At 35.7% G+C, this 24,949-nt stretch overlaps 3 protein-coding genes across 3 annotated transcripts; 2 read left to right on the top strand and 1 right to left on the bottom strand.

Annotated features, from left to right (window-relative positions):
- Nucleotides 1-3,041, top strand: LOC142617375 (uncharacterized). Its single transcript, XM_075790202.1, has 4 exons — nucleotides 1-181; nucleotides 1,815-1,911; nucleotides 2,462-2,516; nucleotides 2,607-3,041. Exons 1-4 carry the CDS (start codon nucleotides 23-25, stop codon nucleotides 2,797-2,799), a joined length of 504 nt encoding a protein of 167 aa, XP_075646317.1. The 5' UTR covers nucleotides 1-22; the 3' UTR covers nucleotides 2,800-3,041.
- A 1,345-nt stretch (nucleotides 3,042-4,386) lies between these two features.
- LOC142616737 (putative mitochondrial protein AtMg00310) lies at nucleotides 4,387-4,845 on the bottom strand. Its single transcript, XM_075789527.1, has one exon. The coding sequence runs from the start codon at nucleotides 4,843-4,845 to the stop codon at nucleotides 4,387-4,389; it is 459 nt and encodes a 152-aa protein (XP_075645642.1).
- A 2,891-nt stretch (nucleotides 4,846-7,736) lies between these two features.
- LOC142617212 (histone-binding protein MSI1) lies at nucleotides 7,737-13,520 on the top strand. Its single transcript, XM_075789978.1, has 6 exons — nucleotides 7,737-8,306; nucleotides 8,581-8,907; nucleotides 9,304-9,456; nucleotides 11,995-12,119; nucleotides 12,262-12,357; nucleotides 13,007-13,520. The coding sequence occupies exons 1-6, from the start codon at nucleotides 7,962-7,964 to the stop codon at nucleotides 13,230-13,232; spliced, it is 1,272 nt and encodes a 423-aa protein (XP_075646093.1). The 5' UTR covers nucleotides 7,737-7,961; the 3' UTR covers nucleotides 13,233-13,520.
- Nucleotides 13,521-24,949: the final 11,429 nt, after the last annotated feature.

A 24,949-nucleotide genomic window follows, 5' to 3' on the forward strand; every position in this document is an offset into this window, starting at 1 on the left:
GTTTTGATAGGAGAAAGAAAGAATGGCAGGGAGAGCGGTGGGTTCAATAGCAGCCGCCGTCCGATTGGAGGCGGCGAAATCCAACGGCGCACCAGCTCCTCCTCCTCCACGGAATCCGAAACCCTCGCCGCACTTGCCTTATCTCTCCTTCACTAAGCCATCTTTGGTCGTCACAACTGAGGCAAGTTCTCTTATCCTAACGCCCCTGTTGGGTTGCCCTGTTTCCTTTCTGTGCTGCTTTTCAAACGAAAATAAAGAGTAATTTTTTTTTTTTGAAATTCAAGTTTCAAGGTATTAACCAAACAGTATATCAAAAAAAATAATAAAAAGATGGCTCATATTAAATTTTTTTTTTATGCGAGAATTTCTACTCTAACCAATTTAAGCACGTGTGTAAAACTTCTTTTTGGAAACTTAAATTTTAGTTTTTGCCCCATATTTCACAAGCAGTTGTACTTATGAAGTAACCATCGTACCATATAAGTAATCATCATACCAAATAATGCGGTGGTAAATTTTATTTTTGAATTGAGCAATGTTTGTTTAGTTAATTTGCCACGTACCCGTTTATCTTTTATTAAATACAAAATGATGCCTGGTCTTCCAAAACTATGAACTCAGTTGAGCAGGTTCAGATAACTCAACGGTTAACTTTCTTGTCATTAAATAAGAAAGCTAGGGCTAGAGATTAAGTCATTTTTCATGCATACTCTCTTTGTTTGGAGTGTTGTTCTGTCGCATTTTTCTTGTTTTTTCTTTCTATTTTACTTGATTATTGTAATTTTGATTTTTGATTATTGTCCCTACAGTACAGTACATCCCAATGTACTTGGTTGGCTAGTTTTTTTATTAATAACTTTTTTTTTGTTACCTATAAAACAAACAAAAAATAAATAAATAAAGAGAGATTTGAGGTTAGAGCGGATGCCATAGGTTGAACATCTGTAACCAATTATGTCATTATCTACCACCCTTGCAGTCACTTCTCCTTTTTAAGTATATCAAAGCAGTAGCCATATCTGACTGTTTAAGTGTTAACTTGTTTACACAATCCAAACTGAGATAACAACATCCTGTCCTAGCTTGGAAACAATTACACCCTTACTTAGAACAAGCCACCCAGACACATATCTATCTTGCACTCAGGCTTCTTTTTGGAGTATTGAACTTCAAATTATCTAGACATTGTCCACAAAGGTGTAATTTATTGACTCCTGAAAAGTATTCATTTCTTGATAATTGACGAGCACGAATGCTCTACCTTTTAATGGAGTTTAAGTGTAGCTTATTTATATCAGAATGAGATATATAAAGGATATATGTTTTGATTAATTCAATATTTACAACAAGGGAGGGGGAATTTGAACCTTAAATGTCTTTATTGAAAATAACAAAAGATACTAGTTGAGCTACAAGGCTCTCGGTAGAGTTGTAAATTAACGTAAATTTTCACCTATATTAAGTAATTGCTCTATGTTGTTTGGGATTGCGGGAGTGGTAAGTTCTACTCTGTTATATCTTGGACAGACGTGCAATATGTGTACATTTTCCTTATCCTCAAGTCTTTTAAGATAACTACATTTCATCTCAATAAGACCTTAGTCCCTACAATTTCAAGAGCCTATGTTATGATAAATTCAGTATTTATTGTAGAATACTGACTAGGAAGTTTCTAATTCAGCCTGTTAATATTTCAATTCTTGTTGAAATGGTGTTTTCCGTGATTCATCCTAAGGTATTGATTATTGAATGCCTCTTGGCTATTGCCTTAAAGTTATGTCACTAATCGTTTATATGCATCTTGGTTGTTGCAGTCAAATGTTCGTAAAGAAAAAAGAAAGAAGCCAGATCCACCTTGTGTCGTCTGCCAAGGGAGCGGAAGGGTTGATTGCCACCATTGTTGTGGAAGAGGTCTCTCTCTCATGCACAAACACATACATTAATTCAGTTATAGGTCCATTTCAAACATTAACTCATCTTGCCTTTGAACAAGGACAATTCCAAAATTATCATTTAAACATCTCAATTCCCTGATTTTAATTTGACATGAGAAATGCTGACTTGGCTCAGCTAGTGTTGCTTAGGTGCTTGTGCGGCTGTGCCTATTAACAGTGTGCTTAGCTTTTATTTTTTCTTCAGACTAGTGTTTGTTGGAATTAGTCCATAAAGTCATTGTTTGATCTCAACTAGGGACTAGAACATAGGTTTGCATTGTTATGCCATTATGCTTTATTAGTTCTTGGAATCTCAAGTTATAGATAGTGAACATTTTTAATTGGAACCTGAACTCTCATAGCACAACAAGAACCTTGAGTTTTTTGAAATTTAGGTTACATAAATCATGTTGAAAGTGTGCCATTGAGTTTTTACATCTCAACTCATCAGCAATTTTTTTTTTTTTTTTTCATTCTTTTCTTTTTTCCTAAGCTGCTAATTTTATTCTTTTCTTTGGATATCACAGGAAGGACAAACCATGTTCGTTTAGCAATGCTTCCTAAAGGGGAATGGCCAAAATGGTGACATATGTAACTCTTTTTATGAGTGCATTTGATGATTACTTCATCCAATTTTGGCCTTCCATCAACTGTCTTGAATCACTATTGCAGGTGCAGGACTTGTGGTGGAAGTGGTCTCGGCTACTGCTCTCGCTGCCTTGGGACAGGAGAGTATAGGTATATAATGGGCTTCCATTTTATGAAGACGGATAATGATAACACCCAAGATCAGAAAAAGTGTGAGGTCCAAGGTGACCAGAAACGCCGTAGTGCAGCTGATTTACTTCTAAATGAAGAAGAATAACCAAATTGATTTCACAAAATCTGATGACTAAATGGACAGTTTTATTCCAGCTCTTCTTTCCAAAAGGAAGTTCAATTTCAAGCTTGTAAGGTTATGTTTGTAACCTTGCTGTAAATATGTATTATCATAAAATTTTCTAGAATTCAAGAAGCCCATTTTATAGCATGAGTGAAGAGAATTTTGCACAGAAAAATGTGTGCTATTTCTATTGATATAATTACAACTTGAGAAACACTCTGCCCTCTTCTCTCTTTAATGCAAATCTCTCAACTGACTAGTTGAGCACCAGATAAATCCATAAAATCCTTCGCTTCACGATGTATCTATTTCAAAATTTTATTGTTATAAAATTTTTTCTTGTTATAAAGGTAGTTTTGCAAGAAAATTCCATCGTAATGAGTGTAAAATTTTTTCCATGCATCAATTTCTTGAGCTTATAAAATTTATTACCATCACTTTTTTTTTTTATGGTGAAAAACTCAGCATTTTCATTACTTAGGACAAATTGTCCTCACAATTTACATCCAACTGAACTTGGGTTGCTATTACAGGGGGGGGTGTCTTCCACCCAAATATGACAATCATGTATTCGTCTAGCTTCCCTAGCCAAAATATGTGCTACAATGTTAGTCTGTCTGCTAGCATGGCTTACCGACCAATGCTTGAAGGAACCCAGCCCCATTTTTATCCCTTCCACCACCTTCAGGATAGAGATTGGCCTCAATACTGCATCTGCGATTGCTTTGACTACCACTTGAGCATCAATCTCTATCTCCACCTCCCACAAACCCAAGTCACGAGCCAAGTTAATCCCCTCTTCCATTGCATTCGCTTCCACCTCCAAAGCTTCTAAAGGAAGGGGCAAATTTCTGCTCAACGCGCCCATAATCTGTCCGTCCTCCTTCCTAATGACCACCTCGATTCCACAGCTTTTCAGGCTTGTGAACACTACCCCATCAACGTTAACTTTGAAGCTCCCATGTCGAGGTGGACACCATTTAGTTCTGGCAGGGCTTGGCCGCAGCTAGGGGGCAGTGACTCGTCTGCTACTTTCTTCGCATACTCCCTGGCATCCAGTGCAATTCTCTTAGGATCCTTGCATATCCCCTCATGCTTGAACGTGTTTCAATTGTTCCATACCATCCACGATGTTATGGCAAATAGCTCCCAATCCAAGCCACCCTCCCTCTCTTTTAGCGACCACACCACATCAATAAAATTCTTCATGGGTTGCTTCAGTTTGGGCAAGTTGATGCCTACTTCCTTCCAAACTTTCCCCGCAACAATGCAATCCCATAATGCATGGCCAGACGATTCATAGCCACCACAAAAACCACAACTACTGTCCAAGGTCACTTTCCTTGATGCTAGGCAGAAGTTTGTCGGAATTATGTTCTTACACGCCTTCCATAGGAAATGCTTAATTTTGTTTAGGCATCTAAGCTGCCAAACCAACTTCCATAACCCTGCAATCTTCCCCTTATTTGAGCATTCTCTACCTTCTTTAGCCGAGTGTTCTTTTTTAAGCACCTTGAGGGCCATATTGTATGCACTCTTCACTGTGAAGTCGTCGTTCTTTGACCAAGCTCAAATCAAGGAGTCCTCTGGCATTCTTGGACTTAATGGAATTTTGAGAATAACTTCAGCTTCATAGGGAAAGAAAGTCTTCTTGATTAGGTCCACCTTCCACATTCTAGTATCCCCGTCAATAAGTTGCGCCACCTTTACCAGCTCCACATTCAGTCCTTGGGGGCTAATTACCTTAAAGTTGTCTGGGGTTGGAATCCACCTATTCTGCCAAATCTCTACTGTTCTGCCATTGCCTATACACCACCTTGAACCCATTTCAACCGTCTCCCTTGTTGCCAATATACTTCTCCACACATAGGAAGACTTTCTCCCTACTTGTGCTTCCATAAAAGAATAGCCCGCAAAGTACTTTGCTTTAAACACTCTATGGGTGAGAGAAGTCGGGTTTTTACTTAGCCGCCAACCTTGCTTTGCTAGAAGAGCCAAGTTGAGCACTTTTAGGTCCTTAAACCCCATTCCCCATTCCCCCTTTCGATTTGGGTTGGCACAGATTTTCCTATGAAGTCCATGCCATCTTTCACTCCTTCTCTTACTGCCCCCACCAAAATTGACTCACCATTGAATTAAGATCATGGCAAAGGGAATTCGGGAGTTTGAAACAGCTCATAGAATAGGTTGTAGTCGCTTGTGCTACTGCCTTAATCAAGTTCTCATCCCACATTCGACAAAAGTTTTCCTTTCCATCCCGCAATTCTCCTCCCAACTTGGTCCTTAATGCGACTGAAGGCCTTTTTTTTCCATTTCCCCACTAGAGTAGGCAGCCCCAAATACCTTTCATGCTTGTGGATAATCTAAGCCCCAAAGATTCCTTTGATTTCCTCCCTTATTTCCTTGTTGGTATTCCTACTAAAGAAAAGTGACGTCTTCTCTTTATTCAATTTTTGACCTGATTCTTTTTCATAATCAGCCAACACCTTTAATACTCTATTGCCTTCATCAATATTAGCTTTTCCAAAAATCATGCAGTCATCGACAAACAAAAGATGAGAAATTTGTGATGCCCCTCTACAGACCGAAACTCCACTGATCATTCCCTCACTTTCCTCCTTTCTAAGCAGGGCTGTCAACCCCTCTCCGCACACAAAAGGAAGATGTAAGGCGATATAGGATCGCCTTGCCACAATCCCCTTGTTGGTATGATCTTTCCTTTTGGCTCCCCATTTATAAGCACTGAATAGTAAACTATCTTTACACACATTATCATCAGCCCAATCCATCTGTCACTGAAGCCCAATTTCCTCATCATCACCTCCAAAAAAGCCCACTCCACTCTATCGTATGCTTTACTCATGTTGAGTTTTATAGCCATTAGCCCTTTCTTTCCTTTCCGCCTTTGATCTATGCAATGCATTGTCTCAAACACCACTAACACATTGTCTTTAATTTGCCTACTGAGAACAAAAGCACTTTGGGACTCACTAATCACCTTAGGCATAATTTTCTTCAACCTATTTGCTAGTAATTTTGACACTATCTTGTATACTACATTGCATAAGCTAATTGGGCGAAACTTCGTAATCTTTTGTGGGCAATTCACCTTAGGGATAAGGCATATGAATGTCTCGTTTAGACTATCAGGCATCACTCCGGTTCTAAGGGTTTGGAACACTTTGTTTACTACACTCAAGCCGACTATATCCCAATACTTTTGGAAGAAAATGAAAGACATACCGTTCGGGCCGAGGGCTTTGGTAGGGTGCATCTGGTTCAAGGCAAGCCTAACTTCCTCCACTCTGAACTCACATAGCAAAGCTTCATTCATTCTTGGCATCACCATCTGCCTCACTGCCCCTAGACTTGCTTCAAATAACGTTGGGTGGTCAGAACTGTATATGTTAGTGAAATAATCCAGAATTACCCTTTCAATGTCCTCTTGACTGTCCAACCAAACCCCTTCATCATCTAGCGCTTCTACCTTGTTCGTTCTCCGTCCATACCATCACTTTTGGTGATTACTTCTTCACCTTAATTGCCAAATTTACAAGGCTAAGGAAATGATTTTTATAACCTAGCAGTTGGAAACTATTGCTACTTGTGGCTTGCAAATTATCCTTCAGTTGCAGACAACTAAGAAATTGCACATTGCAATCTCCCCTTTAACTGATGCATGGAAAAAGAATCTGTTAGTCCATTTTGTTCTTTACAGTTGCAATTAGACCTAAGACATCAATTTTTTCAAACAATGTATTGAATTGAAAATTTATATATATTAAATATATAGAATTATGTATTTTTTATGAAAAAAATGAGTACTTTGAATATATAAAATTGTGTACATTTTTTGATAAATTATATGCATTGAATGCACAAAATTGAAAATTTGTGTATATTAAATGTACAACAGAATTGTATATTCTTTGAAAAATTAGACACATTGAAAGCATAAAATTGAAAATTTGTGCACTTTGAATATACAAAATTGTATACATTTTTTGAAATTTTTTTTACGTTAAGTGTGCAGAATTGTGTATATTCTTTGAAAATTTACATATATTGAATATACATACTTGTATACATTCTTTGACAAATAGTCTATATTGAATGCATACAACTAAAAAATTGTGAACATTTAACATATAGAATTGTGTATATTTTTTAAAATTATGTGAATATTGATTATACATAATTGTATATATTTTTTGAAAATGAGTGTACTTTGAATATACAAAATAGTGTACATTATTTGAAAAATTATGTACATCAAATGAATAAAATTGAAAAATTATGTACATTGAATACACAAAAACGTGTACAATCTTTAAAAATTGTGTACATTGAATATACAAAATTGAAAAATTGTGTCCGTCGAGTGTATGCAATTATATACATTCTTTGAAAATTTATCTACTTTGACTATTCAAAATTCTGAACATTCTTAGAAAAATTTTGCATATTAAATATACGCAATGGTATACATTTTTTGAAAGATTGTGTACTTTGAATATGCAAAATTATGTAAATTGAAAGCATAGAATTGAAAAATTATGTACATTTTTTTTTTGAAAATTATGTATATCGAATATACAAAATTGCATATATTCTTTAAAAACTCGTGTAAGTTAACTGTACTTTTTTATTTTGAAAGATTTTTTATATAAATATACAAATTATATATGCTATTTGAAATTTTGTATTAATTATTAATTTTTTTTTTTCAATTTCTGGTGCCAAAGATAATGAAAACTTTATTTATTCATTTTTTAATTTAAAAAAAAAATATTGTAGTTTGTTTACTTTGTTACGTTATCTGAAAATCGGGTTACATTTGACCCGACCCAAATCACCATTAATTCTCCAAATTCCAAGACTATAAACAAAAGTAAGAATTATTTTTAAAATAAAAAAAAGAAGCTCGCACTCCGGATTGTACTACAACAACTCAAAGCTCTAGGGTTTCACTCACTCACAACTCAATCCATCTCCTCAACCCCCCGCTCAATCTTTGGCGGGAACCCTCCTCACCCCAAAAAAAAAAAAAAAAAACACAAAACACAAAACCCCCAAAACAGAGAGAGAAGAGATAATTCACAATTCCAACACAAAAACGCAGAGAGAGAGAGAGAGAGGGAAAAATGGGGAAAGACGAAGAGGAGATGAGGGGAGAGATAGAGGAGAGGCTGATAAACGAAGAGTACAAGATCTGGAAAAAGAACACGCCTTTTCTCTACGATCTCGTCATTACGCACGCCTTGGAGTGGCCTTCTCTCACTGTCGAGTGGTTGCCCGACCGCGAGGAGCCTCCCGGCAAGGATTATTCCGTTCAGAAGATGATTCTCGGCACTCATACTTCCGAGAATGAGCCCAATTACCTCATGCTTGCTCAGCTCCAGCTCCCTTTAGACGATGCCGAGAACGACGCCCGCCATTATGATGACGACCGCTCTGATTTCGGCGGTTTTGGCTGCGCTAATGGCAAGGCAAGCGCCTCTCCTCCTTTTTGTCTTTTAATTAATTATTATTTAATGTTCGATTTTAATTTATGTGATTTTAATCAATAAAAGACCTGAAATTTAAAATTTTTTTTTAAAAAGCATAAAAAAGAAGTGAAATGAGGTTTTTTCAATTTATTTAATCATGCTCATGGATTGAGGCGATCTGCAGGTGCATTTCTTTGTATACTGTGTTGTTGGAATTGGTTAGTTATTTTGTGGTTGTTTAAATTGGATTTTTTTTTTTTTTTTGGGCTTGCAGGTGCAAATAATTCAGCAAATAAATCATGATGGGGAGGTTAATCGGGCACGATATATGCCTCAAAACCCGTTTATTATTGCTACTAAGACAGTTAGTGCAGAAGTTTATGTTTTTGATTATAGCAAACACCCATCTAAGCCTCCGCTAGATGGTGCATGCAGTCCCGACTTACGATTAAGGGGCCATAACACTGAAGGATATGGTTTGTCATGGAGTAAGTTCAAGCAGGGTCATTTACTGAGTGGCTCTGATGATGCTCAGATATGCTTGTGGGATATTAATGCGAATCCTAAGAACAAGACCCTTGATGCCTCGCAAATTTTTAAGGTGATTCTTTCATTTCTATGTGAATTGTTCAGGAAAAAAAAAAAAAAAAATCTAGCTAAGCCTGCGTGCACCCCTGTATGTAAAATTAGTTTGACGAAATCTTTTTAAGGGTTTAAAGCATGATTTGGAGCTGCACCATATTCACATGGAGCCAATAATCTCATGCTTTGGTACATTTTCAATTTAGAAGCACTTTATTGACAGACTGAAAGTATATTATATGATGGATGCAAAGAACTGTTTTGGTAGTTTGAAGTTGGACAACTTCTTAGACAGAATATATCCTATATCTTTTACTTCTTTTCAAATTTTTATCAAACATCTGTAGTAAAAATTTTACAGCTAAATGCTTTGAGTTCTTACTTTGACATTGGTTTGGACTTGTTGCTATATTAGGTTCATGAAGGTGTTGTAGAAGATGTAGCATGGCATCTGAGGCATGAATACTTATTTGGCTCTGTTGGCGATGATCAGCACTTGCTTATATGGGATCTTCGGACTCCATCAGTGAGCAAGCCTGTCCAATCTGTTATTGCTCATCAAAGTGAGGTATATATTGCAAATACTCTCTCTGTCTCTCTCTCTCTCTCTCTCTCTCTCTCTCTCTCTCTCTCTCTCTCACACACACACACACACACACACACACACGAATGTGGGCAAATTGCTACTGGTGGTCTATGTTGCTACATTCTAGTTTACTAAACAATTTTGGGCTTCAAGGCCAAAGTATGCACTAGTAGATTGCTTTATGCAATTGTTAGGAAAGGGTGGGGTGGCAAATGGATGGGTTAGAATAGTTCATAGATGAGTAAGGTATATAAATACCTATTTAAATTAATGAATAATAACCATACCCAACCCAACTGGTTTATTTAGGCCAATTCCCTACCCACACATACCGAATTTTATATGCAGGCATGTATAGAATAGATAATTATAAAACTAGATATTTGGGAAACCAGGCTTGGTTGAAATGCTACTGAGGGTTTGTGCTTCCGGCACAGTGGTGTACGATAAACAGTGTTCTAAGCTGATAAGAACACATTGGAGAAAGCTTAATGAGTCAATGAATTTTTATTTTTGTAGTTTCCTTTCTTTATACACACACACACACACACACACACATATGCATATATATTTGATAAGTAATGCAATTCTTATTGATATAAGAAAAAAAGTCACCCAAATATATATAGAGTATACAACAAGGGGCCATATAATCAATTACACTAATTACTTCGATCCATCAAATCAATAACAGAACATAAAGATAGACTAGGCAAAACTGACATCCTTTCCAACAAAGTTCTAAAGAAAATGAGTTTGAGATTAGGCATAGTTCTCTGTGTCCCTGAAACTCCGATTGTTCCTCTCCCTCATATACACCACATCGAACAATGCAATCCTTTCTTTGAATTTACACCCAAAAGACTAAAGGGGAATTGTGTTTATTGGACCAGATTTGTCCTAGTCTCATTTGAAAATGAAATAGGGCTTCATAGTTTGGGCCACATTAATCTGTGTTTTTAGGAAACAACAGGTTGGGTGCATCTCCTAGCAAAAACAGAAGAAAAAGGTTAGCAACCTAGGGCAACACAAAATTGTACAGCGTTTGGATCTGCAGGTTACTTCACCATTTCTCTTTCATGTGGTTAAGCCAACTCAGCTATTAAGAACCATAGAATCTCCAAGCTACTCAGTATATCATACTGCAATGATGTCATTTTCTCCTCAAAAATGCTTTCAAATCTAAAAGCATTTCACAAAGATCCCCAGCCCCATCATTGTAAGTGAATAACCAAATTTAAAATATAGAGGGTGCCAGTTTGGGTTGGACCTAGGGGTAGAGGGGCAAAGGTTGAAAAACTTCATGCCAAAGGGCTAGAGACAACTGAAAGCCAAAATCCAGAAGAGTGGGGTAGTTGGGCAGGTGAACTTCTATGTTTTGGGGGGCATATGGCCATTTACCTGCTCTATATAAATGGGTGACAAATGTTCATTATCCATTTGTAGCCATTTCATAAATGGTCTACCTATTACCCATTTATAGATGGAGGTGAAGGGTAGGTAAATGTGTACAGGTAACAATTGCCACCACAGAAAAGTGCCTATGACTATTGTAGGGGCAATATTACACCTATATTAGAAATTTATATGCAAAATTAGGCATCATTGTCAAAATGAAGTCATTCTATCATGTATTTGAAAGTGTTAGCTTAGACCCGATACCTACCTCACATCAATGTCTCTCTCAATATGACCTTAGGGAGCAGGCACTTCGGCGTGGACACCAGATTTATGTTGATTGTTTTATTGGTCCAGATTATGGGATTTGAATTGTTATTGAAATTATTTTCATTTTGTGGTTGAGGGATTTGATTGCTATCTTAATTATGATTTGATTTCCCTTAAGATAGCAATCAAATATCTAGGTCCAGATTATGATTTGATTTGATTGTAGCTCCCAGTGGAAACATTATTGGCATGTTTAGTTTGATTGATAATATGGAATCCAAAATTTTTCTCTCTAGCTTGGTGGTGATTCCAACTTTCAAGAAGCCTTAGGCAGTGGAGTCTAGGGTTATTCTGTGTTTTCCTTTCTTGCTCTTGCAACCTGTGTGCATCACACTTCTATAGTATTCCAAGGAGACAAATTTTTTGTCATTATTGCTTGATAATATAACTCAGCTCATGTTATGATGTGATATTTGATTTCATCTAATCATACCATCTTTATTGTGGAAGATGGCAGAATGAGGAGGGGGTGGACATAAGTTATGCAAGAGAGCAAGAAAAATTATTTTTCTTAATCCCTATCCTGCATTATGAATATCTGCATGATAGTGATTCTCAAGAAAGCTTTTATTATCTTGGGATGGTTGAGATTCTTAATTTGTCTATGCCTTGTAATAGATCTGTGTACAGCAACATCCCTTCTATGTTCTTTTGATGCTTTTAGTGCTTAAAGTCCAATAATTTTTGTTATATGACATATACTTGGATATTCTTCAGAAAATATGCTACTTTTTTTTTTAATGTTTTTTGGTCAGTTGATGAAAATGTATTATTTTCATGATATTGTGTCAGGTAAACTGCCTAGCTTTCAATCCCTTTAATGAATGGGTTGTTGCAACGGGGTCTACTGATAAAACTGTTAAGTTGTTTGATCTGCGCAAGATTACCACTGCGCTTCACACCTTTGACTGTCACAAGTAAGAATTCTCATCTGATATTGTGGATTCAACTATATGGATATATTTTTTGTCCTTGAACTATGTAGACATTTTTTTTAACATGGGTTATTTGAATGTGCTACTATTCTTAAATTGCATTTTTTGCTATGATGTAAAACAGGGAGGAGGTTTTCCAAGTTGGCTGGAATCCAAAGAATGAGACCATATTAGCATCTTGTTGTCTTGGTAGGAGACTTATGGTGTGGGATCTTAGCAGGTATTTGCTGAACCAACTAGTTATTGTCTTTGTTGAGGATTGTGTTTGAATCGGTATTTATTCATGTGTGAGTATTGAATCTAATTATCCTTTGCTTTTCTTAATTAGGTTAAATTGTGTTTGAATTCATTGTAATTTATTGCACAGTGACAGTGTGAGTTTGCATGGGACTCATGCTGGTTTTCAGCTCATTATTTAGTAGTTGCTAGGAAAATATTACTGGACAAGTCGTCCTAAGAGAATGCTTTTAGATTTGGCTGTTAGTGAATATGCACAAGTCATTAAGTGTATGAAAGAAGTAAGGCTCTCTAATGGTTACTGAAGTTGAGGGAGAAGATGGTGTAACCTCACAATATCCCTTTTCTGCAGTGATTACAATATTCAATCTAGGGAAGAAACTAGGAGCATGACAATGCACAATAAAAATAAGCATTGCCTATAAAACTGTGCTTGTTTCAGTGTTTAGTGGCGTATATTTTGCTCACAGCCGATCACAATCCTAGAAAAAAGAAGGGTTGTAGGTTGAAGGCCAGCATAACATTTAGTCACTTCAAATGGATTGGATTAGAAGAATAGATGCTGCTGATTGAGGATCTATAGTTGATTCTTCAAGTTCCAGAACTAAGACTTTTTTTTGGTGTTTTTGCAGGATCGATGAAGAGCAAACACCAGAGGATGCTGAAGATGGACCGCCAGAGTTGCTTTTTATTCATGGCGGTCACACGAGTAAAATATCTGATTTTTCCTGGAACCCATGTGAAGATTGGGTTGTTGCTAGTGTAGCTGAAGACAACATACTTCAAATCTGGCAAATGGCAGAGAACATCTATCATGATGAAGACGATTTACCAGAAGAATCCACAAAGGCTGCTTAGTGTAATTTCCTAGTATCGACTTAGACAAGTAGCCTGAAAAGGAATTAGGAAAGGAGCAACTAGGTATTTTCCTTATTTATTTGTTATTGGTTTCCCGTGTCTCTCCTTGTAGTCTGTCTGTGAGATTTTGTGTTTTAGTTCGCTGTTAAACTGAACTGTCCATGTATCATCCATGCATAGTTCTCCTAATTATTTGCCAGACTCAGCTTCGTTTAGGGACTGCATATGTGACTATTTTCATCTTTTATGATTATAATGGAAAATGTTTATGATTCATTAAAAAGAAAATGTTAAGAACTGTTCTGATCAAAAAAATTTTAAACTTCGATCGCAAATTCCCAATAAAAAACCTTTCTTGTAATCTTATTTTGAGAGCAGAATTTCTCACTGCCCCTGATGTTTCCCTTCCTTCTTTAAATTTTATTCTTCTCATTCTTTTCTTTGAACTTGTGCTAGAGCAGTGGAAAAGTGGGAGGATGAAAAATTGTGGGAAGATGAAAAATATTTAGTTTTCTCTCTCGTATATTTGGTTGCAGGAGTGGAAAGTGGGAGGGTGAAAAACTCTTTTGTTTGGTTGAAGAGAAAAAGGGAAGGATGAAAAATATAATTTATATAAATTGACTATTATACTCTTGTTACATAATATGTAAGAAATATATTTATTTGTACTCATTAAATAATATAAAATTTAACACATCATATATAGAAGTTTTTATTTTTATTTTTATTATTGTAATGTAAAAATTATAATAGTGTATATATAAATTTCAATGGGCAAAAGATTTTGTAAGCAACAAAATGGTGGTTAGCAAATTCACACTACATTCAGCCCACAAAAACAATAGAATGTATCAACTTGATTAGGTCACTACATTCAGCCCACAAAAACAATAGAATGTATCAACTTGATTAGGTCACATTGAAAAAAAAGAGAAAAGAGAACCTAGATCGCTGGACGTTGGTGAAGGTAAGATGAGAAGAGAAAAGTGATAAGGATGATTAGCAAGCAAAAGTCATCAGGGGGGTAGGTGAGAGGGTCATAGGTAATGAATGAAGGTAGGTGGGAAAGGGCATTTGTGTAAAAGTGCTGTGAAAGCACTTTTCTTCCCAAATTTTCCTTCATTTCTTGCCAGATTTCCTCCCGATTTGGGAGGATGAAAAATGTAGGCTCGAGAGAGAAAACTTTCTCCTGGGTTTTCTCTTCTTCCTATTTTCTTTTTCCAACCAAATAGTGGAAAACAACATTTTTCACCCTATTTTCCTCTTTCTATTTTCCATTCTCCCTATTTTCACCTCAAAAGAACACATCTTAAAAGTTCCTTCTTGTTCCTTTCTCTGAGCTTAGAAGAGGCCTATCTCTAGGAAGGGTACTGGGTATTTAGAGGGCTACGAACACAGCCTAGTTGACAGCCATGAGGGCCAACATTTGGGCTTGAAAGTGGGCTTCGAGGCCAATGAGGGGCGCTTGGATTTAACTACGGTTGCATTGATGTATGGATCTCAGTGATCCAAGTCAACCTGATGCGGTTGCCGGATTGAATCCAAGAGATGATGAAGCAGATGAAGGAGTTGGGTTGAGGCTCAAGTTGGATTCTAATAAAGTTTTGATGGAATCTTTCTCTAATGGGAAGTAGTTTTTAATATATTGCATACTTCCAAGAGAGTAGTTGTAATTGCATTCTTCCAAGAGAGTAGTAGTAATTGCATACTTCCAACAGAGGTTTAGAATTAGAGTTTTTTGTATTGCTTTGGAAATTTCTGTGTTCAAATTTATTTTAGAATTTGAAATTTTCTTTCTTGTTTTGAACTAGTAAACAAATATATTTTCAATATAATGGAATTTTGGGTTGCTGCTAGCTTGTTGTATACTTTGTGTTTTCTCTCTTTATGATATCTATGTAATGGAATTTTGAATTGCTGCTAGTTGGCATTTTTGTGCCTTTCTTGCATTTAACAAATTTTCTTAATGAACAGAGTTTAAAAATTATTCTTCATATATGATTATAGTTAGTGCAACATTGAGGCCGAAATCAGAAAAGTCAAGATAACAGTGCATTCTTGATGAACAGAAAGTTTAAAACTTTAAATCATTCTCAGATGTAGTTTCATGATCTTCCCTATTCTCTTCCCCATCTCCTTCTACATTCTCACAAGGCATGGCAACTACAAGTAACATTTCATCATTCTCTACATAAAATATGATTGTTAGCCATCCAACACGTAACTCATTCAGATATACCATTTCCTCATCTCCAATAACAAATCTATAACCTTGCTCTAAATTACCTTTAGGGATCAAGTAATGAAACTTTGTAATAGTAGGTGCCCTCATTTGAACACACATGCCATGTATTTCAAAGTAGCTCAAACCGTTAGGATCACAATCTTTGACTAAATTCAATTTCCCACCTTAATAAGGTAGTTTTGGTTTGCACACAAGAGTACCACCGCTATGAATCTCAAGTGTAAATAACAAATCAATGGTCTTCAAATAAATGAATTCTTTTGGGTTGCGTTTGAATACTTGAATTTGGATGAAATGCCTTAATTTTTAATCTACAAATTTTAAAATTCTTTGTTTGGACGTGTTTTATACCTTTAATAATTTGAAATTATAAATTTAATTTCTATTGAAGTATGTCTTAAAGATTTCTAAATTTCTAGGGTTTAGAAGGTATCTCAAATTTAAAGATTTCAAGGTTTAAATTTTTTGATAGATTTGTCAAATTCTAAATCCTTAACATTTTTTAAACTATCCAATTAGGCTTTTTGGATTTTAATCATTAAAATCCAAATTCGCACCACAAGTTTCACCTCATAGATAGATTAACAACATAGACAGTGATAGTAGAAAAAGCAATAATGTACATCAATCAAAAAAAAAAAAAAAAGCAATAATGTATACCATGTTAAAGACTAGCAGACAATTGAAACTTATAAGCACAAAGCAGCTAGAGGACTAGCAGACAATTGAAGCTTATAAGCACAAAGCGGCTTGAGGACAAACCTTAAACCTAGGGCTGGGGAGATATAGAACATCAGGGACCACAATCAAGACATGCAAACACAGCAAAAAGATTCCAAAAAACCAACTCCAAACCCTAAAAATTCCAAGACAAAATCGCAGCTTTTACAAAGCAAAAACATTCTTCGGTACTATTGTCATCATGGTATCTGAAAGGCCCTTAGGGTGTGTTTGATAGAGTGGATTTAAGGGAGGATGAAAAGAAAAGAAAAAATTAAAAATGAGAGAAAATAAGGAAGGAAGACATTTTGGAGGGTGTTTGGTTGGGAGGGGGAGAGGGGAAAATAATAATGGGCTCCTGGTGTTTTCTCCCCAAGCCTACCAAAAAGTTTTCTCTCCAAAATGAGGAGAAAACTGAGTAGGGGAAGTGTGATCATTAAGCGACAAAAATGTCTTCGTACTCTTTTTTTTTTCCTAGGGCTGTGGGTGCTTTGTTCCGCTCTTTTTTGGCGTAAATATACTTTTAGTCTCTACATTTTGACGTTTTTTCATTTTAGTCCATACATTTTATTTTTACCATTTTTAGTTTCTAAACCAATTAACGTTTGTTATTTTCGTCATTTCTGTTAATCAACCGACGGAAATAGTTGAGGTGGCAGCTGGAGACATTAAAAATGCCATGTTAGCATCTTTAAAAAAATTGTCAATTTTAATTAAATAAAAAACATAAATCAAATAAAAAATCACTAAAATCAAATGCCTATGAACACAAGAACACAAACCCAGAAAATCAAACAACACAACCTCAACCCCAGCCACCCCAATTCAAGCCACCCCAACCCAACCTCAACCCCAGCCACCCCGACTCAAGCCACCCCAGCCAATCTCAACCGACCCACCTCAGCCGGCTCACAACCGACCCACCTCAGCCGGCTCACAACCCATCCACCTCAACCTAACCTCAAACCCAGCCACCCCGAGCTCAACCCTAGCCACCCTAGTCGGTCTCAACCCAGCCACCCCAGACCAACCTTAACCCACCTCACCCCAATCTCAACCCATCCACCCCACCCCGATCTCAACCTATCCACCCCAGACCACTCCAATCTCAACCCATCCACCCCACCCCGATCTCAACCTATCCACCCCAGACCATCCCGATCTCAACCCACCACCGCCACCACGAGCCACTGCACCACCAGTTACCACGAGTGAGAAACACGAATGAGAGAGAGAGAGAGAGAGAGAGAGAGAGAGAAGAGAATGAGAAAATTTGAGAGAGTGAGACACGGATGAGAAAGAGAGAAGAAAAACTAATTTAAGAAAATGAGATGGAAGAGAAAACACCAGAGAGAGTCAAGATATTTTTATCTTAATTTTAGTGATTTTTTGTTTTATTTCTGTTTTTTATTTAATTAAAATTGACAATTTTTTTTTAAATGCTGATGTGGCACTTTTAATAATATTTTATTGTCTCCGGCTGCCACCTCAGCAATTTCCGTCGGCTGACTGACGAAAAGGACGAAAATAACATGCGTTAATTGGTTTAGGGACTAAAAGTGGTAAAATTAAAATGTAGGGACCAAAATAGAAATCGGGCCAAAATGTAGGGACTAAAAGTGCATTTCCGCTTTCTTTTTTTCCTGGGGTTGTGGGTGCTTTGTTTTGTGTTTTTCTTTTTTTGTTTAGATGTGATTTTTTTTTCTTGGACATGATTTTTTTTAATAATAAATTTGGGTGATTGCTTATTTTTTTGGTTGTTTGTCATTTTTTTTTAATTGGACACTGTTTTTTAAAAGATTATACGAGTATTTTATATAAACTCACTTTTTCCATCCCTCCACTTTTCCATTCCCAACCAAACAAAAATGAGAAAAATTTAAATCTTTTCTATCCTCTCATTTTTCCATCCTCCCATCATTTTCTATTTTCTCACTATTCCACCCCTCCAACCAAACGGACCCTTAGACATTAGGGTCATAAGACTGAGAAAGAAAATGAACAAAAATGGCAAAAATGCAAAACTGACCCTCTAACTTTCACCATTTTTCATTTCAGTCCTTTAATTTTCAGTTTTGTCAATTCAATCCTCAAATTTTCAAGTTTTGTCAATGTAGGGTTCCATTACAACTCAATTAGTGGCTGCCGTTAGAACTGCTGAAACGACGCCGTTTTGCTTTGTTTTGTTTTTTTTAATAAATTCAAAATTAAAAGAAAATAAGAAAAATTTGAAAAAAAAGAGAAAGAAGAAATCACAATCCCTAACTTAGAGAAATTGGGGAAACGATTTGAGAAGGAGACTGAGTCCGTTTGAGAGAGAAATTGAGTCGGACTGAGAGAGAGATCGAGTATGAGAAATTGAGTCAGACTGAGAGAGAGAGAGAGAGAGAGAGAGAGAGAGAGAGATCGAGTAGGAAACTGAGTCCGTTTGATTCGATTTGACTGTTCGAGACAGATTTGCAGAGATATTATGAATCAATTTGATTGAATCGGTGATTGAGTTCTGATGAAGACCGATTTGTAGAAATTGAGGCCGAGATATTTAGATCGAGAATCCCTATATTGACTGAATCGGTGATGCAATTTTGAATCGATGATGGGTGTACTCCGTAGCTCCAGCTCCGGCCAAGTTTTGGGTAAGTGATGAAAACCTAGTTTTTTTAGTGTTTTTTTTTTTTGGGTATAAGTAGTAGCAGAACAATGAATTGTTGTGGGTTTGGTGTCTTTATCTGTTGAGTATTAAAACTTACATTTTTAGGATCATCAAACGTTGAAAAATTCATAGAAGCTTAGAGGCAAAAAATTGGACTAATTTAGCTAGGATTTGGTTTTGTTTAGTTGAGTTGTGTGGCGTTATTTTCACCTCTCTCTGTTAGAACTCATTGACAATGTTTTCATCTTTCAATAAGGAATGAAGACCCCTTGCATGAACAACTCTATTTGCTATAAGAGCAGTGAATTGCTGTAGTTCTATCTAATTTACTCTCTATTTTAAGATGAACAATTCTCAACAAGAAAATGGGTATTCTTCTTAATTTGAGTTAACTAGTAACTAACACTCTCTGTTTCAGACCCTCTTTATGCACATAAGCTTCGGTTGCCTCTTGGTACAATCTCTAGCAATCAATCATACAATGGTTATAGTAGTGAGTACGAGAGTGTAGATGCAAACTTCCAGCAATTGTGATCACATCAAAGACTAATAAGAATCCAGGAATAAAGTTTTGGAGATGTCTAAATTATAAGGCAAGTAGTTTGTATCCAACTTATTGTAATCTCTCTCTTTTTTTTTTTTTGGTGTGTTTTGAGTAATATGTTAACCATATTTGTTATTTGCAGAGGGAGCACAAATGTGATTACTTTTAATAGCTTGATATTGAATTATGTGACAAAGGGCGGGATATTATGAATGGATTAGTAAGAAAAATTCTGAAAGTATCCCAAGAAAGTCAACATTTGGAAGAGATGAACAAAATGAAAGATTCCATTGTTGCAGACATGGAGAAGACAATCAAAAGACTGAGACAAGAAAACAATATAGGAAAAAGATATATGACAAAGATGCAACAATGGAAGAAAACTACTATATAGTGCTATAGATGTGTTGTGTGCATATTTTTTATTTCAATCTTCATACTTCGTGCATACATGCAAATTAGGTCTGACGAAAAATTGTACTTGCCATAATTTTATAATCTTGTTATGAAGAAATGTTTATGGACAAGTGATGATGAAATGTTTATGTGATGGTCACATGTGATGGCAAAATTCTATGCAAACTATGTTTGTACAATTCTGTGCAAATTGAGTGTCTATAATTGCAACTGATTGATAAATTAACTATTTCTACTACCAAATTGATAAATTAACTATCTCTCACAGGCCCTATATCACCTATTAAATTCTCCAAAAACCATGTCCAAGTCTCCTTATTTTCTGCCTCAACAGCAGCATAAGTAATTGGGTACATACCATCATTTCCATCTATACCCACAGTGGCTAGAAGTTGGCCAGCAACTACACCCTTCAAATGACAAGCATCTAAGCTTATCAATGGTCTACAATGTCTAAAAAATCACTCTTTACATGCAGCTAAGCACACATAGACCCTCTTAAAATTATGACCAGAGACGACAATTGTGACTCTAGCTGTGGTACCTGGGTTAGATCTTCTTAACTTCGCACAATAGCGTTTGACCTTGGTGTATTGCTTACAAAAGTCCTATCTTACCATGCCTCTAGCAATGTCTCTAGCTCTATATGCCTTTGACAAGGCAAGCTCCACAGTAACATCCCGCCCCATTGCAGCTACCAAATCTTTAGCTTTAAATTCAATATTAGTCTAAAATTGATCAACTTACTTTTCTGCCACCCAATGTGCAGAAACTTGCCTACTATGGAAAGATCTAACGCATGTATGAGTATTATACAGTGCATTAATTCGGAAGTTTGCCTCCTTATCAATGCTTGCAAACACTTTCCAAGGACAACCTTCAATACATTTATACCTCACCCAAGACTTCTCATTCTTTGACAACTTGATGCCATATCCATGCTTCAATTTGTAAGCTCTTGCAAACTCTTTGAACTGCTTGTTGTCCCTAAATGACATCCCCAACACAAACTTAGGATCCTTTAAGTATTCACTTCAGACTTTAGGTAATTTTTTCTTTTGATCACCATCAGAATTGTAGGGAGAATGCAACTGGTTCGAGGATGCATAGTCAAATCCACTTGGAATTTCGTCCAACGACCAATTAAAAAGAGTTGGAACTAGATCTAGGTGGGATAGTGATTGGTTTGCAAAATTAGGTGGGTGTGACAATGGATGGATGGCATTTGTAAATTCTTGTGAGGGCTGATTGTTATGGGTTATGGTGGGCTGAATTGTGTAGTCATCAACATCATCCACAGTAATTTCATATAATTGTTCATTGGCTAGGTCATCATAGTCAGAGTCATACCATTCATAATCCACATCTCCCATGGCACCATTCCCATCCTTGCCCCTAACATCATTCCCTTCATCAACCACATTACCACCCTCCTTAAACTTATCATCAGAAAGAGCCTCATCCCCATCCTCAACATCAACTTCATCAACATCCCCATTCTCTACATCAACTTCATTATCATCACAATCACCATCAATGTCATCAACACCCACACCCTCCACACCAACACCACAACCAACCAAATTTGCAGCATCAACAACACTGACTTCCCTGACTAACAATCGTTTCTGAACAGGGGTTGCACGTTCTACATAAATGTCTATTTTAGGATCAATGGGGTCAAGACACTTAAATAGTTCATGAGTATCAACATCAATAGACAAATATCTTAGGCCATTATTAAGGTCCAACCCAGGCACAAGATAATAAAACTGGACATAATCCAATACCCCCAACTCCACACAATAATTCTTAACCTCCGGAACAGAAAAGTAGCTTGAATCCATATTATCATAAACTTCCTCTTCTTAACTGAGTGGTGCAATACTCTGTTGTAGTGAAAAACTAACGTAAAATTCTGACCAATCATCTTCCCTCTGAAAGTTTTAAATAAAAAAGTCAGCACACAACACAAGTATTTTGGCCGACAGACAGTGACAAAGACAATTTCAAATAACCCCACACACACCATTAGCTCAAAAGAAAAATAAAGTGCTGACAACTAAATACCCCACACAGCAAACAATTCCTCCAAGTGGGGACAAGTTGTTTCGAAACAATAAAATTGCATGTGAATATGTTTAGCAAACAGACAAAAAACAATATTATCCATACAGCAAACAATTCCTCCAAGTGGGGACAAGTTGTTTCGAAACAATAAAATTGCATGTGAATATGTTCAGCAAACAGACAAAAAAAAACCATACAAAGTATATTCGTCCAACGCATTTAATCTCACCTATCGGTCAACAAAGTCCAACATAAACAAACAAAATGTAATAAAAATACTCTTCAATTGAAAAATTCACTAGCTTTATATAACACACAGCTCATTGTTCTGCTACTACCTATACCAAAAAAAAAAAAAATTGGGTTATCATCACTTACCCAAAACTATTCTTGGTCGGAGCTGGAGCTACAGATGTATTTGTGAGAGAAGTGTTGGTGGGGTGCTACAGCTAGTGATAAGTGAGAAGACTTCAGTTACCTTCAAATCCGATTCAGTCTAGTGAGAAGACTTCAGTCACCTTCAAAACCGTTTCAGTCACCTTCATCTCGGTCTCTCTCTCATAATCGGTCTATCTCAGAAAACTGATTTACTCTCTCTCTCTCTCTCTCAATCCGACTCAACCTCTCTCTCAAACAGACCTGGCCTATCTCTCTCTCTCTCTCAAACCGCCGACCCCAAATTCTCTCTCTCAAATTTGACTCAGCCTCTCTTCCTTTTCCCCAAATTCTCTACGTTAGGGATTTGGGTCTCTCAATGTTTCTCTATTTTGATTTACGTTAGGGATTTGGGTCGGACAATGTTTCTTTGTTTTGTTTTGATTTCAGGGGAAGGGGAATGACAACATCGGTCCCCTTAATGTTTTTCTTTTCTTTTTCTTTTTTCAGATTTTTCTTATTTTCTTTTAATTCCGAATTTATATAATAATAAAAAATACAAAATGACGTCGTTTCTGGAGTTTAATGGCAGCCACTAACTGAGTTGTAGTGGAGCTTTACATTGACAAAAGTTGAAAGTTAGAGGACTAAATTGACAAAACTGAAAGTTAGAGGGTTGAAATGAATAACGGTGAAAGTTAGAAGGCCAGTTTTGCATTTTTGCAAAAAAAAAATCATTTCTTTTGAAAACTTTACCCAAATTTTAAAAATAAAAAATTACAAACAAAATAACCAATTTCACATGTAACCCACATCAATTTTCACACAATTGAAAACCCTAGGTAAGGAACATACTATGCTATAGTGTCACGAACAACAATGGGATCTAGGATCTTGCTACTCGCCAATAGAAATCCCAAAATCTTTTGTTAAAGAAACAATCTTAACACTTCAATCAAACGAATTTTTTGAGAATAATCTTTGATCAAACAAAAATTTCTAAATAATGAGAGTTTTTCCAGAGAAGAACCTAGAGTTCTTTTAATGTTTTGATGTGTTTCAATTTTTTGTTTAGGGGTAAACAGTAAAGTGGGTTATGACTACCTAACGGAATTAACCTTAGGTAGATAAACATTCTTAATTACATATAGACAAAGTGTAATAGCCCCAAATTAGAAGTAGGGCAAAAAATTGTTTCGGGTCCAAAATATATTAAAAAATTGCTCTTGATTTGAAGAGGAAGATACGAACACCCTCCCACAGTCCCACTACATTCTGTAGTTTTTTTTTTTGAAAGCAAACACTACATTCTGTAGTTTAAAACAAATGTCTTTAGTATTTTATTAGTATACACTTCAAAATGTTAAAAAGTGGCATTTTTTATTTTTTGTATTAAGCCCATGTGAGGGAGCGCTTGCGGCCCTTCTCCATTTAGAATTTTAGATCTCTCATATAATGATTTTTTTAGTATTTTGCACAATAATCGTCCCCTTACTTTAATGTAAAACAGATATGATAGGCTTTACTAGAATGGAGAGATCATTAGAAGTTAATCCGCAAGAAATCCTGGAAGTAGAAAAATGCAAGAAATCCTGAAAAGTAGAAAAGTATTAGTAGAAATTATCGGAGCCAATGTTGAAATTGCATGAAAATTGGTGACATAATGAGAATCGTTGCAAGGATCAAAACTCATTGCCTTCACAACTGATGTCACTTTTCAGGAAAATTCCTTAGTTTACACCCTTAATTAACTGTTTTTGCTATTTATAGTAACTAGTCATGGTCCCGCGCGATGCGCAGATTGTGCTTTAAGCTATTATGTGAAAAAATTATATAGAATATTCAAAATATTTTAAAGTAATAACATGAAGTAATGTTGTAATAATATGAAAAGATTTTTGTTAAATTAATGATGTAATACAAAATTAAGGGATGGAGAATTTAAACTATAGAGAAAAAGTTACATAAATTAGAAATTAGTTATGATGTGGTGTAATATCTTCTAAAAAAAAATGTGGTGTAATAAGTTGATTGTTTTTTTAATCATTTATTATTTGCTGAAATTTTAATCATAATTTTTGTTTCTACATTGGCTTGGAGTTAGCATAAAAAATTTGTAATTTCATGTAAATGTTTAGTTTTTTTTTTTTTTTGTTGAGAAAAATGTAAATGTTTAGTTGGTTTATGGAAATATCATCTAAAATTTATGATGTCACGTTTTATGTTATTGAAGTATGATAGTGGTAAGTTAAACACTCAGTGAAAATAGTAATATCCTATTAATAGAATTTTATTATAATCCAAATATGTAAAGAAGTTGAGGTGTAAAGCTAAATAAAAAATTATTCTTACAAATCGCTAAATGACAGAATCGCATGATCTCTTACATGATGTTTTTTCTTTCTTTTATATATATATATATATATATATATATATATATATATATATATATATATATAATTAGTGCATATTTACAGATAATTAATGTGTATTCACTTCATTAACAAATTCAATGAATTAAAAGTTTTACATAAATTGATAAAGTGGAAGCCTAAATGAGAGAAGCTCAACAAATGTGCCACTTGGCAGAACCTCATGCTCTCCCATATGAGATCTCTGCTTTTATATATATATATATATATATAGATTTTTATTCTTGTTATAACTTTTTATTTAAAATTGAAAGTAAAGAC

This window comes from Castanea sativa, chromosome 11 (genome assembly GCF_040712315.1).
Source record: "Castanea sativa cultivar Marrone di Chiusa Pesio chromosome 11, ASM4071231v1".
NCBI classification, from domain to species: Eukaryota; Viridiplantae; Streptophyta; class Magnoliopsida; order Fagales; family Fagaceae; genus Castanea; species Castanea sativa.

Bases quoted from the DNA above. Each gene is read 5' to 3' on its own strand.
- LOC142617375 (XM_075790202.1), top strand. From the start codon at position 23: ATGGCAGGGAGAGCGGTGGGTTCAATAGCAGCCGCCGTCCGATTGGAG. The intron at 182-1,814 runs GCAAGTTCTCTT...TGGTTGTTGCAG, and splicing joins CTTTGGTCGTCACAACTGAG to TCAAATGTTCGTAAAGAAAA. The intron at 2,517-2,606 runs GTGACATATGTA...TCACTATTGCAG, and splicing joins AAAGGGGAATGGCCAAAATG to GTGCAGGACTTGTGGTGGAA.
- LOC142616737 (XM_075789527.1), bottom strand. From the start codon at position 4,845: ATGGGGTTTAAGGACCTAAAAGTGCTCAACTTGGCTCTTCTAGCAAAG.
- LOC142617212 (XM_075789978.1), top strand. From the start codon at position 7,962: ATGGGGAAAGACGAAGAGGAGATGAGGGGAGAGATAGAGGAGAGGCTG. The intron at 12,120-12,261 runs GTAAGAATTCTC...GATGTAAAACAG, and splicing joins CACACCTTTGACTGTCACAA to GGAGGAGGTTTTCCAAGTTG. The intron at 12,358-13,006 runs GTATTTGCTGAA...GTGTTTTTGCAG, and splicing joins ATGGTGTGGGATCTTAGCAG to GATCGATGAAGAGCAAACAC.